Here is a 23,060-nt window from a genome sequence, read left to right as displayed (position 1 = left end):
ATTAACCAGATCTACATGTCCTTGAGCATCTAGGATGCTTTCATACTCTCATGCAAAGATTAGAGGCCTCAAAGAGCCATAGTTTGCATATTACTCTGCTGGACATTTTTTAATTTAGTTGGGCTAAACGCATATAAAAATACACAATGCAACCAGGGGTCAGGTTTAACCATAAGCTTGAAGGTTAAAATTAAAGGGATTATTACAGACTAAACAAGATTTTACATAAATACGGCCTGGGATTAATAACAAAACCTAACTATAAAATATTCATTTGGAAATGGGGAAAAAGGCCATAGAATGAAAGGAAGACAAAGATTCTGTTAATATATAAATGATAAAACAGGTATCCTAATTTATTCAGGCCATTATTTAATCAAGCCCACACAGGGCACTTCAACGTGATGGACTTTAAGAGCCTCATTATATGCTGCCTATATTAGATGTAAAATGAAAGGATGTCATTCTAGTACTTTCAGAAATAAACACCTTCAGTTAGACTCTAAGACAGCAGCCCTTTATAGCAAATATCGAACTATCACGGGTAATGTTAGGGTGAATCTTTAGCACACTTATTAAAATGCATTGGATTAAAACAAAATTGATTTGCTCACTGCCTATCTTTCTTCTAGATGCAGAACTCCAATTAAAATCAATAGGTTTGAAGCTTGTAAGCACAGCACTAAATTATTAACACCATGAGTTCTTTTAGAAAATTAACACTGATTGAAAAAGTGGAATTTTACATAGACTTACCTTTTCATTCTTAATGAGAAAGTGGCTGCAGAATAATTTCCCTCCAACATTTTCCTCCTTAATCAAATCTATAGTCTGAATGAATTTAATCAAATAGTATTTTCAATGAGTTACCCAAAGGAATCTTAGGACTAAGGGAAATTATCTCTTGGGTCCTGCTGTCTTTAACATTCTGTGATCACAGGAAAATGATACTGATGGCATGATGCCATCAATAGCAAACGATTTTAATCTTGGCAAACACTAAGAATGGAGCAGAGCGATTATAGGATACTTTAAAAGAATATTTTCAACAATATTTTTAAAAATCTATTTTTCATTTCCCCAAAGTGAAAAATATCCTCAGAGTGTGTGTTTATGTGTACAAGGTTAAAACAATGCTTTTTGTCAGTTTTTTTATACCCTATCTACGTCTTTAGAAGATTTGGAACAGTGCATTAATAAATAAGAATATATTCAAAAACCAAGTAAAATGGTGAGTGTGTGTATATATGTGAAATAGCTGTACTTAAAAACCTGAGCTAAGAAGAACTATTACAAATGAGTCTAAAAGTTAGCTCTGCACTGAGCATGACAATACACTCAATATATGAGAAAGGAGCTTACATTTAACAAGACAAATGCCTGGATTTCAGCATCCTCATTATCATTATTCCCTTTCCTCTGCATAGGGAGTACCATTCATTTGGGGGGGAAAGCCCTAAATATTGTCATATTTCCGTTTCCCCAAAGAATTCCAGCTTAGAAGACTCTCATACTTTTTGTTATGAATTTATTTCCTCTTGAAGTTCCCCAAGTATTCCTGAACTAAAATTTCTCAAATCTGTATCCATCCCCTCCCATAGCCCATTGTCAACAGCACTTGTGAATATCCTAATTCCTATCCCTATGGGTAAAAATTCACCAGTATTTACACCCATTGATATGTACTAACATTGCTGAGGTTACCAAAGTGCGAATTAAATGTTCAAATAAAGGGGAAAATGCTATTGAAATTGTGAGATATCAGCACTGCTTATATTATCCTGGATTAAGCTTAAGCCCATTATCTAAAGTGAGGTGACACAAGATCAGAAGAATGGGCCACACATGTACTCACCATCAAATTGGTACTGATTGATTAACACTATGGTGCTCAAAGGGTGGTAGTGTTCACCAGGGATTCGGGGGTTGGGGCATAGACCCACATCTGAGGGATGTGGTGAGCACTGTGGAGGGGAAGGGCATACCTCTAACCCTTGCTAGGGAGAGGCAAAGATATAAAATGTAACCAAAATGTTAAAAAAAAAGAAATTGTGAGATATCTACTAATGTGAGTTGAATCTTTTAATTTTTAACAAACACCATTTTAAACATAAAGCTGTTTCCATGTTCTCCACACAAATATGACAAACATAATATATACCAATGTAAATACAAAGCATTTATTAAATAAAAAGCATTTATTTTTCAACTAAGCATTTAGTTGAAATTTATAGTCCTTGTCTATTTTGTGATCAATTTAACAAAGCTGTGATTCTCCAATTAGGATAATCAACATCAAGTACCAAATTTAAATACATATACAAAAACTGATTTTTTTCCTTCAAAAAATGCTATGTAGTCTGTTTTCAACTGTAAAGGGTAGTTAGATTTTAGAACTGGAAGTGACCCTTATAAACTACTTGGCTTTTAAAATGTTATTGTGAGTAACTTCTAGCTAGGGATGGGGTGGGTAGAGCAATGAAAAACAAGTAACCTCAGGATGGAGACAAATGACAAAGTTCCTTAATTAGTTCTTGAATTGCCAGAGCCAAAATAAGCTTGATGAGCAATTCAAAGTAATTAAAATGCTTTGAACAGTGTCTACCCAAAACGATCAGTGATCTACAACTTGAGCTGACTTGTACCTTTTATTTAATATAACCCTAATCAGAGAGAAAGTATCATTCACCAAACAAATCCTCATTGCCTGCCCCCAAAAGATTTATAAAACATTTTGAAAAACACAACCTTACAAACTCTCTGTCCTTCCTTGCTTTGGCTAATTTCATTCCCTTCCTTTCTTTCCCTTCTTCACACCCAGTCGTAAAGCCAGCACAGCTACCCAGTACTGCCTTTCCTGACTATCTCAGCAGCCTGGCTAGACTCATCTTTCCTCCGAATTTCTGGTCAGGCCAGTAGGGAGCCGCTGAAAGCTTTCAAGCAGATGAGTGAAAAAATAAAGACTGTGTTTCAGGTAACTCCATCATGTCTGCACGCAGCCTCAAGTCTACTTAGTAACAAAGGCCAGAATGGTGTGACAAAAGAAGGGACGATATGACATTTTCCAGAAGAAAAATGCTGAAAGAACTTCATGATTAAGTGAATATGGAGATAAAGGAAATCAGTAGCAAATTACAAGTAATGCCTGCTGGTCTTTTTTTCCCTTCATAATTTTGTGATTTGCCAATACATGTTTAATGGCGGGAGGCACCTCCCCCACTAAATCAAGTAGTTAAGTGGCATTGGCAGAGCCTGATTATTTCATATGCTATGATCTAATAATTTTAATGCATTTTTGATTAAGTATTATTCTCCTTACTGCTGACAAGGTACCTGAGATGTTAATTGTAGGGTGAAGACACTTACTCAGTACAAGGAGGAAACAAATGTGATTATATCTGACAGTTAACACTAGCTATTCACTTTCCTTCTCTAATAGATGTGGCTGTTTAATTTAAAATACTGATAAAAGCAATTAAGGCTCTTCCCTGCCATCCCTTATATTACTTCATAAAATTTACCCACTTTTCTATCTTTAGAAACTGAGAAAAATGTTAAAATATATCTGTACACAAACACATACACAAAATTTGTCAATTCATTACCAACATAACTTTCTATATAATTCAATGGCTAAAATTTATCTCTAAAAAGCAAAAGAAAAATGTCTACCTATTTATAATACTATGATCTGAAGTCTTTCCTTGAATTAAACATTACAATGGGACCAATATACCAGTGAGTTAGCAAAGAGAAAAACTTTTCTATTATCATACTATATCCTCAACCTCAGTGAAAATTCTATAAAAATGTTTCCTTCCTTTAGATCAGCAATTCTCAATGGCGTTCAATGCCCTAAGGCAGGGGTAAGCAAGCAAACTTTTCTGTAAAGGGCCAGCTAGTAAATATTTTAGGCTTTGTGGGTCAGGAACACTTTGCAGTTTCAGTCTCTGTCACATCTTCTTCCTTTTTAACAGCCCTTTAAAAAATGTAAAAAATATTTTTAGCTTGCAGTTTACACACAACCAGGCTGTAGCCAGGGCTTGGAACCTATTGCATGCAATAAATTAACAAAAATCTGGAGCATCTATAATCAGGCTTCATTATATGTCCTTCTTGGGAGAATTAAGAAGACAGTACCTCAAAATCATTTTCTCTGTTTTATCATTCAGATGGGGAACCCTGGTTGAGAAAGGCTGAATTAGATTAACAAAGTTCCAAAAACACTACTGGAAGATGGTGATAATTATGTTCAAAAAATACAGGCATTCAACAATATTTACTAGAGAGAACTTAAAAATCCAACATTACAAGGAACTTTCCTTTTGTCCAAAGCCTAAGCCAAACATCATAATTTTCTCTTAGAAAATTACTCACAGTAAAAACATAATTACTCATTAATTGTCTCAGTAGAAAATTAATTACATCTAATTCAAAATTTGCTTAGAATATGTACATGATCCCTTCAAAATATAAATACAGGGTGTCCCAAAAGTCTCCATACAAAGGAAAAATTTTGTAAGATTTTGTAATGAATATTTTATAAATAAAGATACATTTAGCTACAATTTCCCATTTTTCCTATGTATGGCGACTTTCAGGACACCCTGTAGCGTGTGTGCCTTATCTTTTACAAATAATAACCTGGTCCCAACTCCTGAGCAGAATCCCTCAAACTCACAGTTTGAGAGCTTAAGAGTTATCTATGCAATTAATTCCTTTCCTTTACATTTGCAGAGAGGCATGCAGGCATTATTACACAGTATAGTGGAACAGAATACACTACATCCTTCAATCTAGTAGTAAGAAGAAATGATTTAGTGTCCTACAAGGAAAATATTAAATTCTCAAGCTCTGGAACCACTTGGCCATATTAAATAAGAATATTCTTTCACAATGAACGGATCATCTTTTCAGTTAAGGGAGTTTTTACAAAACATCTAAAGCTGTGCCTTATCTTTCAACCAATATCACCCCTACGCTATAACTGCATGATGCACTATCATCAAAAAATACACACAAGAGTAATAAAATTAAAATTCTTCTAGTTACAGATTGACCCAGAACCCAGGCATGTGGGTGGACAAAAGGAGAGAGCTGTCTCTTTCCTGGAACTCAGAGAGGGGGCTGCAGTCCCTGGGCAGAAAACAGTGGTTTTTCTTTTCTTTTCTTTTTTTGTAAGTATAAAGACATTTATACCTTCTAAACCACTGGAAAGTTAAATGTCAAAATAGAAATAATACAATATTTAGTATCCATAGGTGTTCTTAGAAAAATGTAATTGGACCACTACTATTTAGAACTCTTCTCTCAGCCAAAACATAAATCAAGTGGTGCTAAAAAGTCATTAGGCAAACTTATTGAAACGTACATCTGAGATGCTACTCAGCGTTGAAATGCTCCAAAGAACTGTTTTAATCATTCCCTGAGGGAGACCTTTAATGCCAGAATCTACTGGAAAAGTAACAATGATATTAAGTCCAATTATTTGAAAGTGAGACTCCCCTCCCCATAAAACAGTAGTCCAAATTAGCCAAATAAAATCCAGTGATATTCTGACATTTTTCCTCACTAATGAAAAGTATTCATTTTGGCTACAGAGGAAAAAAAATGCCACCCAAAATGACTCCAAGTATCTATAAACAATTTATTGGCCCAATATACATGTCACCAAAATTGCACATCTTAAATAGAAAAGCAGCTGAAATAACCAACCCCACATCGTCAGTTCTTTTCCCTGATCTTTCACAAGCTTTCTGCCAACCAAAAGACTCTTTAGACATTTTCTTGCCATAACAAATTAATTATGCAAATATAACTTTTATCACAGAAGTCATAAGCAACAAGAAAACAAAATGAATTACTATTACCTCCCCAATTTCCTTTTGTGTTAGCTCTTTCTCCTCTCTGCAGAAAGTAGAGAAATTTCCCATTCTAAAAAAATATAGAGAGAATCCTCAATCTTAAAAGCAAAAGATTACTTTTCCCTTTCCTTGGAAATACTGTTTTTGTCTTCTTCCAGAGTCCAACACCTTTTCCCTCACCTACATTTTCTGTTTGCTCATGAGGCAGCAGTAATCTTCTGGTATTATGAAATTCTACCTTCCCTAAGCAGGGTTTACACCGCAGCCTCCAAAAAACGATGTCTGAACCTCAGCAGATAGAAGATCCATAGCAACAGCGGTAATAGTTTTTTTTTCACTTGCTATTACCAGAAATCACAGTCCAAAAAGACGACCATAGAGGTGTCACCTATGCTAAAATCTCGAAATTGATTCATTATTTAACTAGTTGAATCCCACGTTTTCATTTTATGTGCCCTTTAGGAAGCCTGTGACAGAGTAAAAAAAGATCTTTGAGTCACAGTAACCATTTTTCAGCAAGAGATAAATAGTTAAAAAAAAAAAAAAGCAGCTCTCAGGGTACAAGATTTTGTTTGTCACAGAAACAGAATCCAATGCCTGGTCCCCTCCATTCTGTGTTACCTTACAATCTATTATGAAGCACCTATAAGATTTTTATCTTTAAATAAGAGCTTAGATAATGATGCCAAGTTTCTGTTAACTAGAAGTCATCTGTATATTGCCCACATAGCTCTGATTTTACTAATAGGTAAAAAGATTTATATTTATCAAAAGCAGTTCCTTTGATGCAATGATTCTCTGTAAGGCTATTCTATGGGAAAAATTAAGCAGATAATTGGGAATCTTGATAAGTATAATGCTATATAATGTTCAATTCTAATTCACTAAAACTGCTTGACACTGGTATTGAATTTCATTAAAAGTCATTTTTCATGATCTATGCCTTGTATGAAATAGATTGCTGTGAGTTCAATTTCTTCAAGAATACTGAGTTTAAATATCAAAGGTAAAAAGAACTAGGTATGATAAAATGCAACATGTGTCATAATAAAAGTGCAGTATGTATAAAATCCTGATAATTCTATTATGTATTTGGACGCAGATACATATCCACATATGTTTTTACCTTCAAGTAAATGAGGTTTTAAATGAGATAAGGAATTCTATGTACTTTTCATACAATACAAATATTTAGCAAGCTCATGGATATCACAACTTTTACTGAATACATACTTTTTATATAAATTTTACAGACTTCCTTTTATACAGATTTTCTTAAAGGACATTGTGAAATAATATTTTTCTGTTTCTTCAACTTAGTAACTATCCCATCTTTGATCCATTTTTATTTTGACAATGCATATTTCTACTTTTCAAAAATAACTATATGTACAATTAGTATAGTTGATTACAAACTCTATAGGCAATTGCTCAGCCTTATTTTTTGAATAGATTTAAATTATTTTCAAATGTAAAATACACTTCATGTGCAATACACATTGCCTGTGCATATATACATCCATCCATCTATCTCATTTTCCCCAATACAAACTTAATCTACCCTCCAGAATAATAAAAAATGGGTCACAAGAGTAGGTGAGTATCCTAAAAAAGAGAGAGCTACCTAAGCAGTGTGAGGTAGAAGGTAAATGTAGCAGAATTTTTACATCGAAACAAATTTTATTCCCTAAAGGAGAAACAAGTCACCTAGTGATTGCACAGATTTATGTCAATGAAAATTAAACATGGCTTATAATGTTTTTAAAGGGACATTTCCTCAAATGCTTTTGAAATCCTCATTGGTGGCAAATCTTTGATTCTGAAGGAAAAATTTGTTTTTGTTCATCGTGGGTTCATTTTATAAACTGAAAAGTAATTTAGATCTAAGGATGGTGAATGAGATGGATAAATAAAGTTTGCTCACATTGTCTGGTATTGGCAAACTCATTAAACAGGCCCTGTCTGCTTCTCTTATTTTCAGTTCTAATCCTTTCTTTGAACTAAACTCTGACCTTTCCTATATGACACCTATTGGCAAATGGTGTCACATAGGAAATCTGACAGGTATAAAGAATATTTCAGAGAGCAGAGAGGCCATTTAGGAAGTGGTTTGATATTACCTTAATGATTCAAAAGTAACTTCCTCTCCCTTCCAGGAATTTACAAATGTAAACACAAGTTGGCTTTGGTGTATCATGACGGTGAATGGGTATTTTTTTATATAATAGCAGCTCAGAGCTATTAAGTTCAGTTTATTTTTTGGAGGGTGAGATCAGGGGATAATAATGGGAGAAGGAAAGGAATTATGAATAAAAATTCATAAAAAATAAATAATTTAAAAAATAAATAAAAAATTGGTGAGATGTATCAAAACTGAAAAAGGTCTTAAACATCCCTATCTTTAGGGAAAATATTGCCACTTACTGGCATTTAGGATACTGACATGTTATTTCACTTGAGCTAGTTGTATTTTTGCAACTATAAGCATAAATATATCTTATGGTCTTAATAAGTATTTGCATTTGAAGATGAGAGTATCTACTGAGCTGTTTACTATAGTAAACACCTAAGCACACTAACCATGGCAACATAATTCCACAGAAAGTTTCTATTTGTAAGAATTTGTCATCTGGCTTATCCAGACCCAAAATTAAAAATATATATATAACAAGATAAAACAAATCAATAAATAAAAATTGAAGTATTACTTTACTTAACAGCACAAATGGGCCAATGATAGCTATAATATATACAGGTGTCCTCAAACTACAGCCTACGGGCCACATGCAGGTGTTTTTGCCCATTTGTTTTTTTACTTCAAAATAAGATATGTGCAGTGTGCATAGGAATTTGTTCATAGTTTTTTTTTTAAACTATAGCCCAGCCCTCCAATGGTCTGAGGGACAGTGAACTGGCCCCCTGTTTAAAATATTTGAGGACCCCTGATATATAATAATGAGGATGGGCATTTGCTGTCTGAGTTGCAAAGCTACCTGGATGAAGGAAAACAAAAGTCATGAGTGACTGAGATTTTGGAAGCTGTAGAACTTAACACAAAGCTGAGTTTAACTTCTTGGGAAGATAATTGCAAGTCTTGCTATTTTCATCTCTCGCAATTTCATCTACTATCTCTTTCTATGCAAAACTCTCCAATCTTTATCTTCTCTCCTCAACAAATGTGTTACTAATTGCTTCTGCTTGGATGTACCAGCACTTCAAATTCAACATTCCAAAAAATGTACCCATTTTCTTTCAAACTCAGCCATATCTTTGACTCCTCTCTCCCATCATGTTTCCCCTCTTCCCATATTCAACCAGTCACTAAGGTCTGTTAAAGTCTTCCTTGAGTGGTGCTCAAGAGTGGTCCCCAGACCAGCAGAACAGCTGAGAACTCTTAGAAATGTAAATTTATGAGATCCACAACAGACCTATTCAATCTGAAACTCTGGGGCTGGGCCTAGCAGTCTGTGTTTTCACAAGCCCTCCAGGTGGTTCTCATGCATGCTCAACCTTGACTGTCACTGCTCTAAAAGCCTCCAGCCTTCCCCTAGCTCTAATCTAGCCTGCCAACCTTCCAAAACAAACAAACAAACAACACTGCTTCTACCATTTATCTATCTTGCTAAAAAACTCCTGGTTATAGACTGAGTAAAGAATAAATGTCTCAGTCTGGCATTCAATGCCTTTTACAATCTGGCCCTAACATAGTTTATGCCAATAGGTACCTACCTCAAACCTTTTATAGAAGGAACCTAATGTGTGCCCCTTTGTGTCTTTTCTCCTGCTTGTCTCCTACTCTCTTTTAAGGGTCTGTTGAAGGCTGCCCTGCCTAGAAGCAATGTAGTACAGTGGCAAAATGTATAGACAGTGCCCCGCATAAAGGTATTCTATAAGCCTGCGGTCCCCAACACTGGGTACTGTAGCCTGGTAGGGACCTCTGCCACGCCCATGGAAAAATTATTTTCCATGAAATTTAGGAAGGGGGGCACACAGCAGGAGGTGAGTGAGCAAAACTTCATCTGTATTTACAGCCACTCCCCATCCCTCACTAGCACCACTGCCTGATCTCTGCCCTTCCACCCCTGTCCGTGGAAAAATTATCTTCCATGAAACTGGTCCCTGGTGCCAAAAAGGTTGGGGACCACTGTTATAAGCAATAGTTTCTTAGTCCAGTCTTCCTTGGGATGCTTCCATCTCATATTCTATCTCATCTGGCACTCATCACTATTGCTCTGCATTGTTAGATTTCTAATACTAGAAGACTAGAGACTAGACAAGGGTCTAGTCTCTCCAGTTAGACTATAACTTCTCGAGGTCAGGGACACTCTCAAACTTTGTCTCAAAGATAGGCATCAACCACTATGTACAGGTACAAAGTAGGCCTTCCAACCTTTGCTGCTAATGATTTTCTAGCTTAAATCAGACCCAGTTGTTTCACAAAAACTAAGTGTATAAAAACATGAAACCTGGGTCACCACTGTCCAACTTGGGAAAATCTAATATATTACCATTTACTGACAAGCACATAAGGAGGCTCAGAGCTAAGTTCAAACAAAGGATTTGAACTAAAACTAGAGAAGCAAACAGGACCCTAATTAATGAGTTTGCTAAGTGTTCTTCCCACGGGGTCAGTAGCACTTAAAAAGCATACATTTGAAATATGTTTCTTTCCCTGAGGCTGCCAGACACACTGACTATAGTCTCTTTAACCACAAAAGGTCAAAGTTCTATTTTCTATCGCCATACTTAGTAGCATATGTGCATGCTTTGCTGATTGGTTTCTTTTGTGTTTCTGCTTAAAGTTAAGGCAGGCAGCAGGAAATTGAGATCAGGGAGTTTAGCAATTTTCCCAGCAGCAGCAATGATGAGGCAGAGGTTTGGGGAAGAAATTCTGACTTTATGGTTTCTATTGGCCCAGCTCCCCCAAATTTCATTGCACTAATAACAACTTATGCCCCACCTGATTATCTATGTTGCCCATCCCTCCCCCGTCACACACTGCTCCGTTATTTATACTATAGTGCATTCAAGCAGTTAAGCCTAGCTTAATATAACACACTGTAAAGTGATATGTCCCAAAGCCAGTGGTTTAATGGAAAGCTGGAGGAGGGGAGGAGGGTTAAAAAGGCACTAACAGAGCAACTCAAAAATGCATTTTCAAAGAAAAATCTGGATGCTTCTAGATGTCCTTGAAGTATTTCCTCCACCTGCCAAAAATTCGCTCCTAGGATTGTGTTACCAGACACTATTGAAACCTGGTAGAGTAATTCACTAGTCTGCTTAGAAATTTCCTAACACATCTAATGTGGTATGTATTTCAAATCCAGTAAAACTTCATTAAGTTGATACTGGGAAGCTGTTTCTATAATTCAAAGCAACTGTTATTTTTGGCTAGACACCCTATTGTTCTGCAATAAACAAATTGAAAAAAATCAATGATGGTTGATTCGAACTCAACTTGTTTCAGTCTTTTGTATTTTAAATTAATAGGGTTTTACAGATTTCTTTTCCCCACTTTTTCTTTAAGAGGTGAAAGGGGAAGAGGGAAATAAAAAAAATACCACTAGCAACACACAATCTCTGTTACAACGATCACAAAGGAAGGTTGAAAAGCTTTTCTGTAAACATTTTTGAGAAAAATACAAAAATACAATGCCATGGATTTCCTCAACAGCACATTTTTGAAGTTACTTAACCAAAAAAAAAGGGAGATAGTGGACACTTAAAAAAAGATAATTAGAAGAATATTTTCAACTCTTTCATCTAAGCTATCTACAATTTTGTTTACTCTGGGGCCCAGGAAGTATGAACCACAATTTTGTTCTAATTTTGCCAGACTATCCAAAGTTATGCCATACTAACTAACGCTTAATCTGCTATTTTAGGACAGGAATTATTCTAATCCATGATCCAGTGATATGTGAAGGAAAAAGAAAGGATAGTAGGCCACTGTGAGAAGAATATTAGGACAAGTTCAGAAAAGGCTGAGGGGGAATTCTCAACAGCATTCTGTAGCTCTGTCCGCAGTAAGGGATATGTAGGTGAGGAGTGGTGGGGAGAGGCAGGCAGGAATAGTGGACAAGGACAGGATAGGTTATTTGACTGTATCATATTGGGTTTTGGGGAGGGAAAACAAAGAGAATCATGGATAGAGTTGGTCAGCAATGTGCTCTTAGTATTATTTTAAAATCCAAATTTGAAGGCATTTTCCTATAGAATCACTCTATTTTATAGGATTGTTGAGAAGAATTAGTTAATATCTTTTATATTTGATTTCTACAAACATTAATTCAAAGATGTGGTCCCTACCATATAACACTGTAGTCTAAGATGGCAGATGAACAAGTGAGAAATGTACATAGATGGGGTCAAGAATGGATAAAGAAACTGTGGTATATATACACAATGGAATGCCATTCAGCCATGAAAAGAGAATGAAATCCTGTCATTTGTGGTAACATGGATGAGCCTGGAGGACATTATGGTTAAGTAAAGTAAGTGAGGCACAGAAAGATAAATATTGTATATTCTCACTCATATGTTGGAACTAAAAAAAAATGTGAGCTTGTGGAGGTAGAGTAGAATGGTGGGTATTAAAGGCTGGGAAGGGAAGGGAAGGGGAAGATGGGGATAGGCTGGTTAACAGATACAAACTTTCAGCCACATAGGATGAATGAGTTCTGTTTTGCAGCATTATCAGGTGAATGTGATTTCACTATAATTTATTGTCTATTTTCAAAAAGAAAAGAGGATTTTGAATATTCACAGCACAAAGAAATGATATTTGAGGTAATGGATATGCTAATTACCTTGCTTTGATCATTACACATTGTATACACGTATTGAAATATTCTGAATACCATAAATATGTACAATTATTATGTGTCAAGTAAAAATAAAAGGAAAAGGATGGGGTCAAAATTTTACTTGTGTGTACTTTATTGAATTTTGTTCTTTTTAAAGTGAGTTACCTAATGCCATTCCTGCAGAGACACTGTTTTATATGTACCTGTGTTGGATATTCTTTGAGTCTTAATTATGAGAAATGAAAAGGACTTTGTTGCATCATACCTAATAATAGTGGGGGTCTTTTGTTTTCCTAACTCTGTTTTTCTAGCAACAAATATAATCAGTAAAAACCACCAGTCTTTCAGAAGACACAACTCAAAGACTATTTATTATCAAGATGTCTGAAATTCTACTATTAGATTTCCATTTCTTTTTTTTTTTTTTTGAGACAGAGTCTCGCTTTGTTGTCCAGGCTAGAGTGAGTGCCATGGTGTCAGCCTAGCTCACAGCAACCTCAAACTCCTGGGCTCGAACGATCCTTCTGCCTCAGCCTCCCGAGTAGCTGGGACTACAGGCATGCGCCACCATGCCCGGCTAATTTTTTATATATACATCAGTTGGCCAATTAATTTCTTTCTATTTATAGTAGAGACGGGGTCTCGCTCTTGCTCAGGCTGGTTTTGAACTCCTGACCTCGAGCAATCCACCCGCCTTAGCCTCCCAGACAGCTAGGATTACAGGCGTGAGCCACCGCGCCCGGCCAGATTTCCGTTTCTTTAAGGCATTATTCCCTGTAAAATGTGAACACCGACAGAAGAGGATACACACCAAACTATTGATCAAAAACATCTTAATATGAATGAAATTATCAGATTCTTTCTAATGTGATGGCTGGGACAGGGAAGTAAAAAATGGTTTTTATTTATTTGTTTTGGGGGAGGAGGAGGACAGAGGGAAGGGACAAGAGGTAAGTATCGTGTTTCCTCAAAAATAAGACAGGATCTTATATTTATTTTTCCTCAAGAAGACACCCTAGGGCTTATTTTCAGGGGATGTGTTATTTTCCCCTCAAAGCCTCAGCTTGCAGCACACACAGGATGGCCGGGACCTGACAGGGGGAGCCGACCTTGTTGGTGGGGCTGCCCACACCTTTCTGGTCACCTCTGGGATAGTAGCTGTCACGATGGGGCAGATGAGAAGGGCTGCTCATCTTCTTTACTGCTCCTCGATGAAATGCATGGGATGTGCAGATACGCTGCATAGCCACGCCCAATGCTAGGTCTTATTTTCGGGGTAGGGCTAATTTGGAAATCCTGCTAGGGCTTATTTTATGGATAGGTCTTATTTTCAGGGAAACACGGTAGGTCCTAATCACCAGGGAGAGAACCCTGAAGAGCCATGGGAAACTACAACTAGAAGGAAAGGGAAAAGAAGAGATGAGAGGAAGGGGAGGTAGGAAGGCTATTTCTCCCAAAGATACAATTTCTCTGAAATCAGCCCTGGTTACCAGAAGAGCAATGTGGCTCATTTTTTTTTTTTTTTTGAGACAGAGTCTCACTTTGTTGCCCAGGCTAGAGTGAGTGCCATGGCGTCAGCCTAGCTCACAACAACCTCAAACTCCTGGGCTCAAGCAATCCTCCTGCCTCAGCCTCCCGAGTAGCTGGGACTACAGGCATGCGTCACCATGCCCGGCTAATTTTTTCTATATATATTAGTTGGCCAATTAATTTCTTTCTATTTATAGTAGAGATGGGGTCTCGCTCTTGCTCAGGCTGGTTTCTAACTCCTGACCTCGAGCAATCCGCCTGCCTCAGCCTCCCAGAGTGCTAGGATTACAGGCGTGAGCCACTGCGCCCGGCCGAGGCTCATTTTTCTATCAAAGGTCTTGGAAGGCAAGGGATTCAGAGCTTCAGCATGTGGAAAGTTGATGTGTAAGTATATTATGCTAGACATGTTACATATAATACATTAAAATAATTTTAATAAGTATACAAAGTTTATAGTATACACACATAAATGAGCCTTCATTATCCACAGAATTTAAATATTATACAACATATTTAAAGAAAAAGTCAGAATTTTTAAAAGTCAGAAAAGTCCAGTCTGTTGACCACTCAGTGGTCAACATTTTCACATATAATTCATACCTAATGGTGTAAATAAAATTAAAATACATCGTCCTTGCCTTCGAGAAATTTGCAACTTAGTTTAGGAGACAAGTATAACGTACATAATTAGAGAAAATCTAAGGCAGTATATAAATCAAGGACTGGACTGTCTACTACTAACAATAGATACGATAGGTGCTTGGAAATAGAAGAGATTTCTATAGCCTAGAACATTCAGAGAAAGTTCATGGAGAAGGTAAGATGGAGACCTTGAAAATCAGGTAGAATGTGACCCATCAGTGACAATTGCATTGTAACTGGCATGGTAGTGGAAAACAGATTTCTTGTAAGTAGTGAAACTAAGTTTAGATCTATAGAGAGAAGCCAGGTAACAAAAGTATGGAAAGCTGAGCAGAGGCCTATGGGTCTGATGGGAGTGGGGTGGGGGTGATGATTGGCTTTCAAAAGAAAAATGTGGGTTTTCAAGCAGGAGAGAGATGAAATAATGACAGTGTTTTCATGTGATTAGCGTAGCACTGTTTTGCAGGATGAACTGCCCATATACATCATAACACTTTAAAAGGTATATATTTTAAAAGGAGTATATTTTGAAGTAGCTTAAAATATACTCCACAGATGATAGTTAATTCATTCTAATAACCTCTTATTGAAGCAAAGGAAATGTAGCTTTTATTATTCCTCATTTTATGGATGATTTGCTCAAGGTCACTGAATAAATGAAAAGCAGAATAAAAAAATACAGTATCACAATGTTTAATGGTTCCTAAGTACCAGCTAAATTATATTCTCTCATTTTGTATGACTCAAGCAAGGGAAGTACATGATGGACCTTTGTACTCGAGTGCCATTTCTAGACTCTTATTACTGTTCAAGGCACATGTCCCACCATGCCCAATTCCTGTTTACTCTTCTTAGAGCCCCCAGGCCTCTAGCTTCAAACATTCCAACTACCTCCACCTCTATCAGCTAATAGTTGGCTTTTATTATTTTGTTCAAGCTGGTCTCCTGCCATTATCATTAGCATATGCATCAACCACTCAACAACAAGGAGACAACGATTTGGGTTCATCAATGCAAGGCAATGCTTTCCACTTCAAATTACAAATCTGATTAGTCCCTTAGGAAGGCAAAAGGCAGGTTAAGAACTCCACATACTGAACTCTGATATCAAATGGAATTATTTCCCCAATTTAGGTTTCCTGATGACAGTTAAATAAAGAATTCCCCACAGTTAGCTACCTCTCTATCTTGATACATTTTCTTATCCTTCCATGCATCTTAAAGCCACCCTTCCTCTTCTTATGACCTACCTCATGAGGGCCATCATTTCCACATATTCTCTCCAGCATTATGAACCTCTCCCTCCTTGGTGGCTCCAGTCCTTCCTTTTCAAGTAAAGTGCTCGGCATATAGTAGATGCTCAGTAAATTTCTGATGAATACCTAAAGCTCCAGTTCTACATATTCGACTACTTGTTAGATATTGCCTTTGTGTCAGCCCATTATTCCCTCAAGAATCACAAGTCTAGAACAGAAATCATTAACTTCCTACTAGATCTGGCTCTTCCCCATCACATGCCAATTTCTTTCAGATGTACTGTGTTTCCCTGAAAATAAGACCTATCCATAGAATAAGCCCTAGTAGGATTTCTAAGCATTTGCTCAATATAAGCCCTACTCTGAAAAGAAGACCTAGTGATGGGCGTGGCTACGCAGCATATCTGCACAACCCATGCATTTCATCACGGAGCAGTAAAGAAGATGAGCAGCCCTTCTCATCTGCCCCATCGTGACAACTACTATCCCAGAGGTGACCAGAAAGGTGTGGGCAGCCCCACCAACAAGGTCGGCTCCCCCTGTCAGGTCCTAGACATCCTGTGTGTGCTGCAAGCTGAGGCTTTGAGGGGAAAATAACACATCCCCTGAAAATAAGCCCTAGGGTGTCTTCTTGAGGAAAAATAAATATAAGACCCTGTCTTATTTTTGGGGAAACACCATACCATAATTCTCCCAGTTCTCCATATTCAATAACACAAAGACTCTGACTTCTCCCCCTGTACCTAATTATTAAGTCTAGTCATTAATTTTTTTCTTCATAGTACTAGGCATTTGGAAGGCAATCTGTCAATGGAAGGTCTATTTTGTCTATACAGCTATGATTATCCCACTGAAACAGCCTCCATAGATCAAACTGCCTTAAGTGTCTCAACCCTCCATTTCATTCATTCATCTAATCTTGAAATTTCTCTTCCAATATACAACTTTTTTCATTGAGTCTCCTTTACTCATAAGTATTTAATGACTAGTCCAAAGGCTAAAATCCTTCCTTAGCATTTAAGGACCACCATGATCTGGACCCAATCCAGTTTTCCAATCTTATCTCCTATTATTTTTCCAGAGGAATTCTTCATCACAACCCAAGTGACTTTATCCCACTCTCAAAGATACGTGTTTGTGTGTGTGCACATGCACTCACATGCGGTGTACCCTTCCCTCTCTATATTATATACAGATGCTCCTTCACTTATGATGGGGTTATGTCCTAATAAACCCATTATTAGTTGAAAATATTGTAAGTTGAACCTACCAAACATCGTGGCTTACTCGAGCCTACCTTAAACATGCTCAGAACACTTACAGAAGCCTATAATTAGGCAAGATCATCTCTAACCCAATGCCCATTTTATAATAAAGTACTGACTATCTCATGTAATTTATTGAATACTGCACTGAAAGTCAAAAACAGAATGGTTGTATGGGTACCATCATAAAGTCGAAAAATCCGAACTTGGGAACCACTTGGATACCTTTGCTCAGATTTTTTCCCCTGCTTAGAAATGCCCTCCCCAATACGAATCCTAACAAGACTTTGTGTTCAGCTTACCTTCTGGAAGCCTTCAAATCTTCCAGTCAGAAACTTCTATTATAATAAGTTCACAGACTTTGCATTGTTTGATATTTCATGTGCTAGTTTTAACAATGCAACAAGATTTTAAGCTCTTTAAAGACAAATCACAGAGTATACTTCTGTATCCTTCCCAGAACCCAGTAACTAGATTCACCAAATGCCAGGTGACGTTTTCTACCTCTTAGATAAAAGTCTTCAATAAAGTGTTCATTAATCCTTAAACCTCATTTCCACTTCACATCTCAAATAACAACTATATTTAAACTATATCATCTTGGTCATGTTTAAAGATACATAAATACTAATTTTAAAATTCTTTAGCAGAAACTTTTAAAATTCTTTAATGAGAGATATAGCATAAAGCATGCCATATAATAATATTTAGTACTACAATTAAACATTAAACTTTATTCTGCCACCTTTATTTTATGAAATATTTAACAAGTAATTTAGAATAATTTGTCATCATAAATAGTAATGTAGGTTCTAAGGGGGTTAATATCTTAAACTTAAGTATAATTTATAAATGGAAACTTCAAAGAAAAAAACAAGTTTTAAATCATTAAAGAGTAAATATTTGAGTGGAAAGAAACAGGTTTATTGGTTTACTTTTTTTAAAAGCTATACTTTAAATATTTTTCAAGTGTTCAGCTCCTGGTATGGAAAATTCCTTTAGTTACACACTAAAGAAGTAAGCACAAATTAAGTACAAAAACCTTCATACCCTCAAAATTTGATGTAATATGGCAAAAATGTTCATTACCACAATATTAAGAAATATCAACAATACAAGTTTGAATAACTAATTCATAAGGAAGAGTTTGAACTGGACCAAATCCTGGGTTTTCTTTCTTCACTCCAAGTTTCTTTTCTATTTTAAACTAGTAGCAACAGAAATTTCTTTGTTTGAAAGTCAGGAATGTTGGAAGTCTTAAGTGATAGAACAGGTAGCTCGGCTTCTACTTCACTTTTCTCCTCAGAGAGAGAAAAACATTGTGAATAAAGTAATTTTGTTTTTATTTCAGGAAAAATCATTTTTCCATCAATCTTCATAATTCTCTAAAACAAACTGTTAAAAAGTTACAGGCCAGTCGACCACTTCACCCTGATTTGTGGAAATACTATACATTAGTTTCAAGAACATGTGGCTAACTCAAGTTTTCTTACTACTCTAAAAGTCTAAAAGTTGCTCCTAACTCTGTAACAAAACTCAAGGAGAATTTTAGAAGCTTATGATATATTTCTGCATCTTATAGGCAACACCGTTGCACAAAATAGTAAAAGTAATCTAGGCTCAAGAATCACACTGAACGACATCAAATTTATTTAAGTTATTGTGCGATTTCAATTATGCAAAAAGCTTTCTGTGGCACAAAGTGCTTAAGAACCCCAACTAGAAAGAAAATGGAAATTAGAAGAATTTACCATTTCATTAAGATGGGGAGAATGACAAACAAATCTTCCTCTCTTCTTTGCTAACACTGAGATGTTTGCTCTACCCAAATTAGGTTGGACAAAGTAATCACAACACTTGGAGGGCATAAAGTGAAAGGCAGAATTTGTAATTTAAAATATGCGATTCACATTCTAATCCACCTTCATTAAGATTTAAGAATTCAAGAGATAGGCAAACTCAGATAATCAAAGCAGGGAGCAATAAGAAATACTGAGCGGCAAGCAGTTACTTAACCATATAAATCAAATAAAGTCAAGACAACTGAAATAAAGACCAGAAACCATTTTCTCTTCAGCACACAGAGTGCCCCAGAATCACAAACTTGATGAACGGGAGGCACACAGCTGCTGACGCACGCAGCACGCACGCAGGCGCGCGCACACAATAGAGAGAGCAGCATGGAGACCCTCAGAGACAAACTTTACATGTGCAACGTCCTACTCTCCACATAATGGAAAAGAGCACACGGTGGGAAAATGTCACACTTTCTTCCAGATCAGACAGAGCAAAAGTGTACTTAGTATTGCAAACTACTAATTCTCTTGACACAATTAAAGGCGGAACTGAATGAATGGGGTGTGGGGCAGGGTAGATGGAGAAAAGAGAGAGAGGGAAGGAGGAGGGGAGATGGCCTGAGAGGAAGAAAGTTTGAGACATTTTGCAAAGCTTGAATGGATTAACCTTTAAAACAGCCCTACTATTTTCTCTCTCTCTCTCTCTCTCTCTCTCTCTCTCTCTCTCTCTCTCTCTCTCTCTCTCTCTCTCTCTCTCTCTCTCTCTCTCTCTCTCTTTCTCTCTCTTTCTCTCTCTTTCTCTCTCTCTCTATCTCTCAAGGATACACTGACTTCCTGGGACTCAACCCAGACTTGCCCTAAATGCAGCCGAAAGGTCTGGTGTTTAGAACACACGAAGAGTCCTGGGTTAGATTTATGTCCTCCACAAATGGCCTCTTTTTGGGGAAAGAATTGTAAAAATCACTTTTGTGACCATGTATAAAATGAGACCAATTGCTAAAAAACAGAAAAAAAGATGAATTCCATGCATCAATAAGTAAATTGAGGCCCCAACCCACAAGGCTTTGATTTCTACTAGAAACATAAGCTATTTACTACTCTAAACATTTTTTCTGAACTTGAAAAAAGTTTGCTTTCACATTGTTAGAACATCATGAGGGACTGAGGCTTCGTGTTTTTAGCCTCTGACCTATTCATAAGTGGGTTGTTTAAACTATCTAGCAAAGAGAACAAAAAATGTGAATGCTTTGAAAAGTTAGATTTGGATAACATTTAACAGATAGCCTAAAATGCACCGATTTAAAAACACAACACTATAAAAAGTCTCTCGACATGGCTTTTCTCTAATAAAATAAAAATATAAGGGAGGGGGGTAAGTTGGGCTGGGCAGACCTAATAAGAAGTTGGGTGCCATGCAGTAGTCCCTTGTCCGGGACAAAAAGCTAACTTTAACCACTTATAACAGTCATTTTGTGGGAAAGGCAGGGAGGGGGGCTGGGAAGTCATCACCTCGGCAACTCTGAATAGGACCCTGCATTTCTCAGGCCACACTATGGGCTGGGCCAGGTGGGGGAGCGAGATACAACTTTGCCCTTAAGCAGCAACACCAAAAGGGAGAAAGAAGTCACCTCGCTCTTCTCTTAGCGCTACGCACACAGGAAGAGCCCAAATTCAACACCGCGGCCACCACCACCCCTTTTCTTGCCCCGCCCCAACTTGTGTGTTGGTGGGGAGGGCACCACTTGACGTTTTACCCCGCAAATTCCGAAACACTTCCATCTCTCCCAGGTTAAGGTCTCCCACCCCCAATCCCCAACTGTACCACACTCAGCAGACACAGGTGTCTCTGGTTCTGGCCTATTTTTACACCCCACCCCACCCCCGCAATCCCCACCTAGTTGCGCGTCCCAGTCCCTCCGCGCCTTCCAGCACAGAGCACCACCTAGCCTAGACGCCAGGAAACACCTGGAGCCTTACTTCCCGGGTCACCTGCGCCCAGCCCTGCCCTCAGGGGAGCCCAGGGGCCGCCTCTGGTTGCCAGTGCCCAGCGCAGAGCGCGCTCCGGGCTCCCTGGCGGTCACGTGGGCGGCGGGGGAGGCCTGGGCGTCCTCACCTGCATCCCAGGCACTTGGACGGCCACCGGTGAGTGGGCCATGAAGGCGACTGCTTCTCCGCACTGCTTCTGTGGCGGTGGCGCCTTGGGTTCGGACTGGCTCCTCCTCCGGGGGTAGCTCGGCGGCCCTCCCAAGCTTTTCGATCGGGGCCTGGAAGAACACACAGAAGTGGGGTTACTGGGCTGGTGGCGCGTAGCCCGGGGCTGGGAGGTGGGTTGTTCACGGTGCGGCTCCCTAGGACTCAGTTTACCTTTCTGGCGCCCGCCCGCCGTTGTGGCCGCCGCCTCCGCTGCTGCTCCTCTTCCTGAATGCCGGGCGCTGCGTGTGGCAGTAGCTGGGACCTGGGCTCGAGTGATGCCGCTCCTCTGCGCCTCGCCGCTTTAGGAAGAGGAGGTGGAGGCGCCCCAGCCACCCGCCCGCTCGCCCGGCCGGGGAGGCGGTTGGGGGCGGTTCCGCCGCTGGCCCTGCCCCCGCCCCGCAGCCGGGCGGTGTCGGGGGAGCCGAGGCTCCAGGCGGCGAAGGGGTTAGGCTGGGGTTGCTGGAGCCCGAGAGGGGGGAGACTTTGCCGTCGCGCGGAGAGGAGAACCCAGGGACTGGGAGACCTGGAACGCGGCTGGGCCTGGAGAGAGAATGGAAGAGTTTGGGAGAGCCTGAGGGTATGAGGGCGTCCCGGGCGCGGCCACGTTGCAGGCAGGCGCGCGAGGCTGGGGCACATGCCGCCTTGGAGACGTCTTGAATTGAAACTTGGGGAGTGTTGGAAGTTTTCCTTGGCTCCCGGACCTGACCGAGGGTGGGGTCGCAGAGAGCCACGGAGTAGGTGGATCCCTGCTTATTCCCGCCATCTGGTCTCCCCAGCCCGGGAACGTGCCACTGGGCAAAACCGTAGCCACTTTCCTGCTTCCCGGGATCCCTACCCCCAGACATGCTTCAGGTGACTTCAACCTAAGGCTACCCCTACCTCTTGGGCTATCACTTGGAGGACAGCCAGAGTGGAGCTTCTCTCTACTACAAGTTCTGCACGTGTAAGGGACAGGGAGATTGGAAAACAGATGGTATATCAGCAGAAAAATTAATGAGGATAATAGAGGCATGGGAAATGAGACTGGATCATTAACAGTACATATTATTGAATTCAGCATACACAGCAGAGGTTTTGGCAACTCCCTGCCTCTGCCCCATTTTGAGTTTCACTCCAGGGGGAGACAATCTCTTTTGAGAGTACCTCAATAGTTACAACAGTATCAACGATAATAATAGCAATTACAGGAATTTCATTATGAAGGCACCTTTGGGAACACACAAGGGGTTAGTTACATTTTTAAAAAGTAACATTCAAGTGCCAGTTTAAAATGAAGATGAAGGTCTGTCTCTACCTAGCAGTCTGTTATGGGTGTCTGTAGGGGATTCTAGTAGACACTCAATAGTTTCTCTTCTCCTTTTTAATATTTTTCAGAGAATAGCATATGATTATTATCAATATCATTATTAATACATGGCATTTTCTTTGTGCCACAGACTGCTAAGTGTTTTATATGTGTTACCTTATTGAATCTTTACAAGGGCCTCCTGAGGTCTTACTGCTCCCCCCCCCCCATTTTACAGATGAAGAAAAAGGCTCAGCCAGGTTAAATAATATAAGTCAAATGTCACACAGTTAAGAAGTGATAGAGCTGGGAATTCAAACCTGGGTCCCTCTGACTGGTAATAAATGTACTACTACTTCTATGGTTTCTGTTTGTCTTTAATGATAATAAAGGATATAATTGCATTTTCCTTACTCCTAGTTC

General features: G+C 38.7%; 1 protein-coding gene across 2 annotated transcripts in view; it reads right to left on the bottom strand.

Moving 5' to 3' along the window:
- STK26 (serine/threonine kinase 26) overlaps nucleotides 1-22,326 on the bottom strand; it is a 59,429-nt gene extending 37,103 nt beyond the window's left edge. For both annotated transcript variants that reach the window (XM_012764744.2, XM_012764743.2), the window contains exons 1-2: nucleotides 21,524-22,326; nucleotides 21,273-21,423 (exon numbers count right to left, since the gene is read on the bottom strand). In XM_012764744.2, the coding sequence (XP_012620198.2) occupies nucleotides 21,273-21,423; nucleotides 21,524-22,197 (825 nt within the window). In that variant the 5' untranslated portion in view covers nucleotides 22,198-22,326. The remainder of the gene's footprint in view (nucleotides 1-21,272; nucleotides 21,424-21,523) is intronic.
- Between the last annotated feature and the right edge of the window lie 734 nt (nucleotides 22,327-23,060).

Source organism: Microcebus murinus, chromosome X (assembly GCF_040939455.1).
Source record: "Microcebus murinus isolate Inina chromosome X, M.murinus_Inina_mat1.0, whole genome shotgun sequence".
Lineage (NCBI taxonomy): Eukaryota > Metazoa > Chordata > Mammalia > Primates > Cheirogaleidae > Microcebus > Microcebus murinus.
The sequence above is the reverse complement of the archived record's forward strand: the minus strand, read 5'-3'. Positions and strand labels throughout refer to the sequence as shown.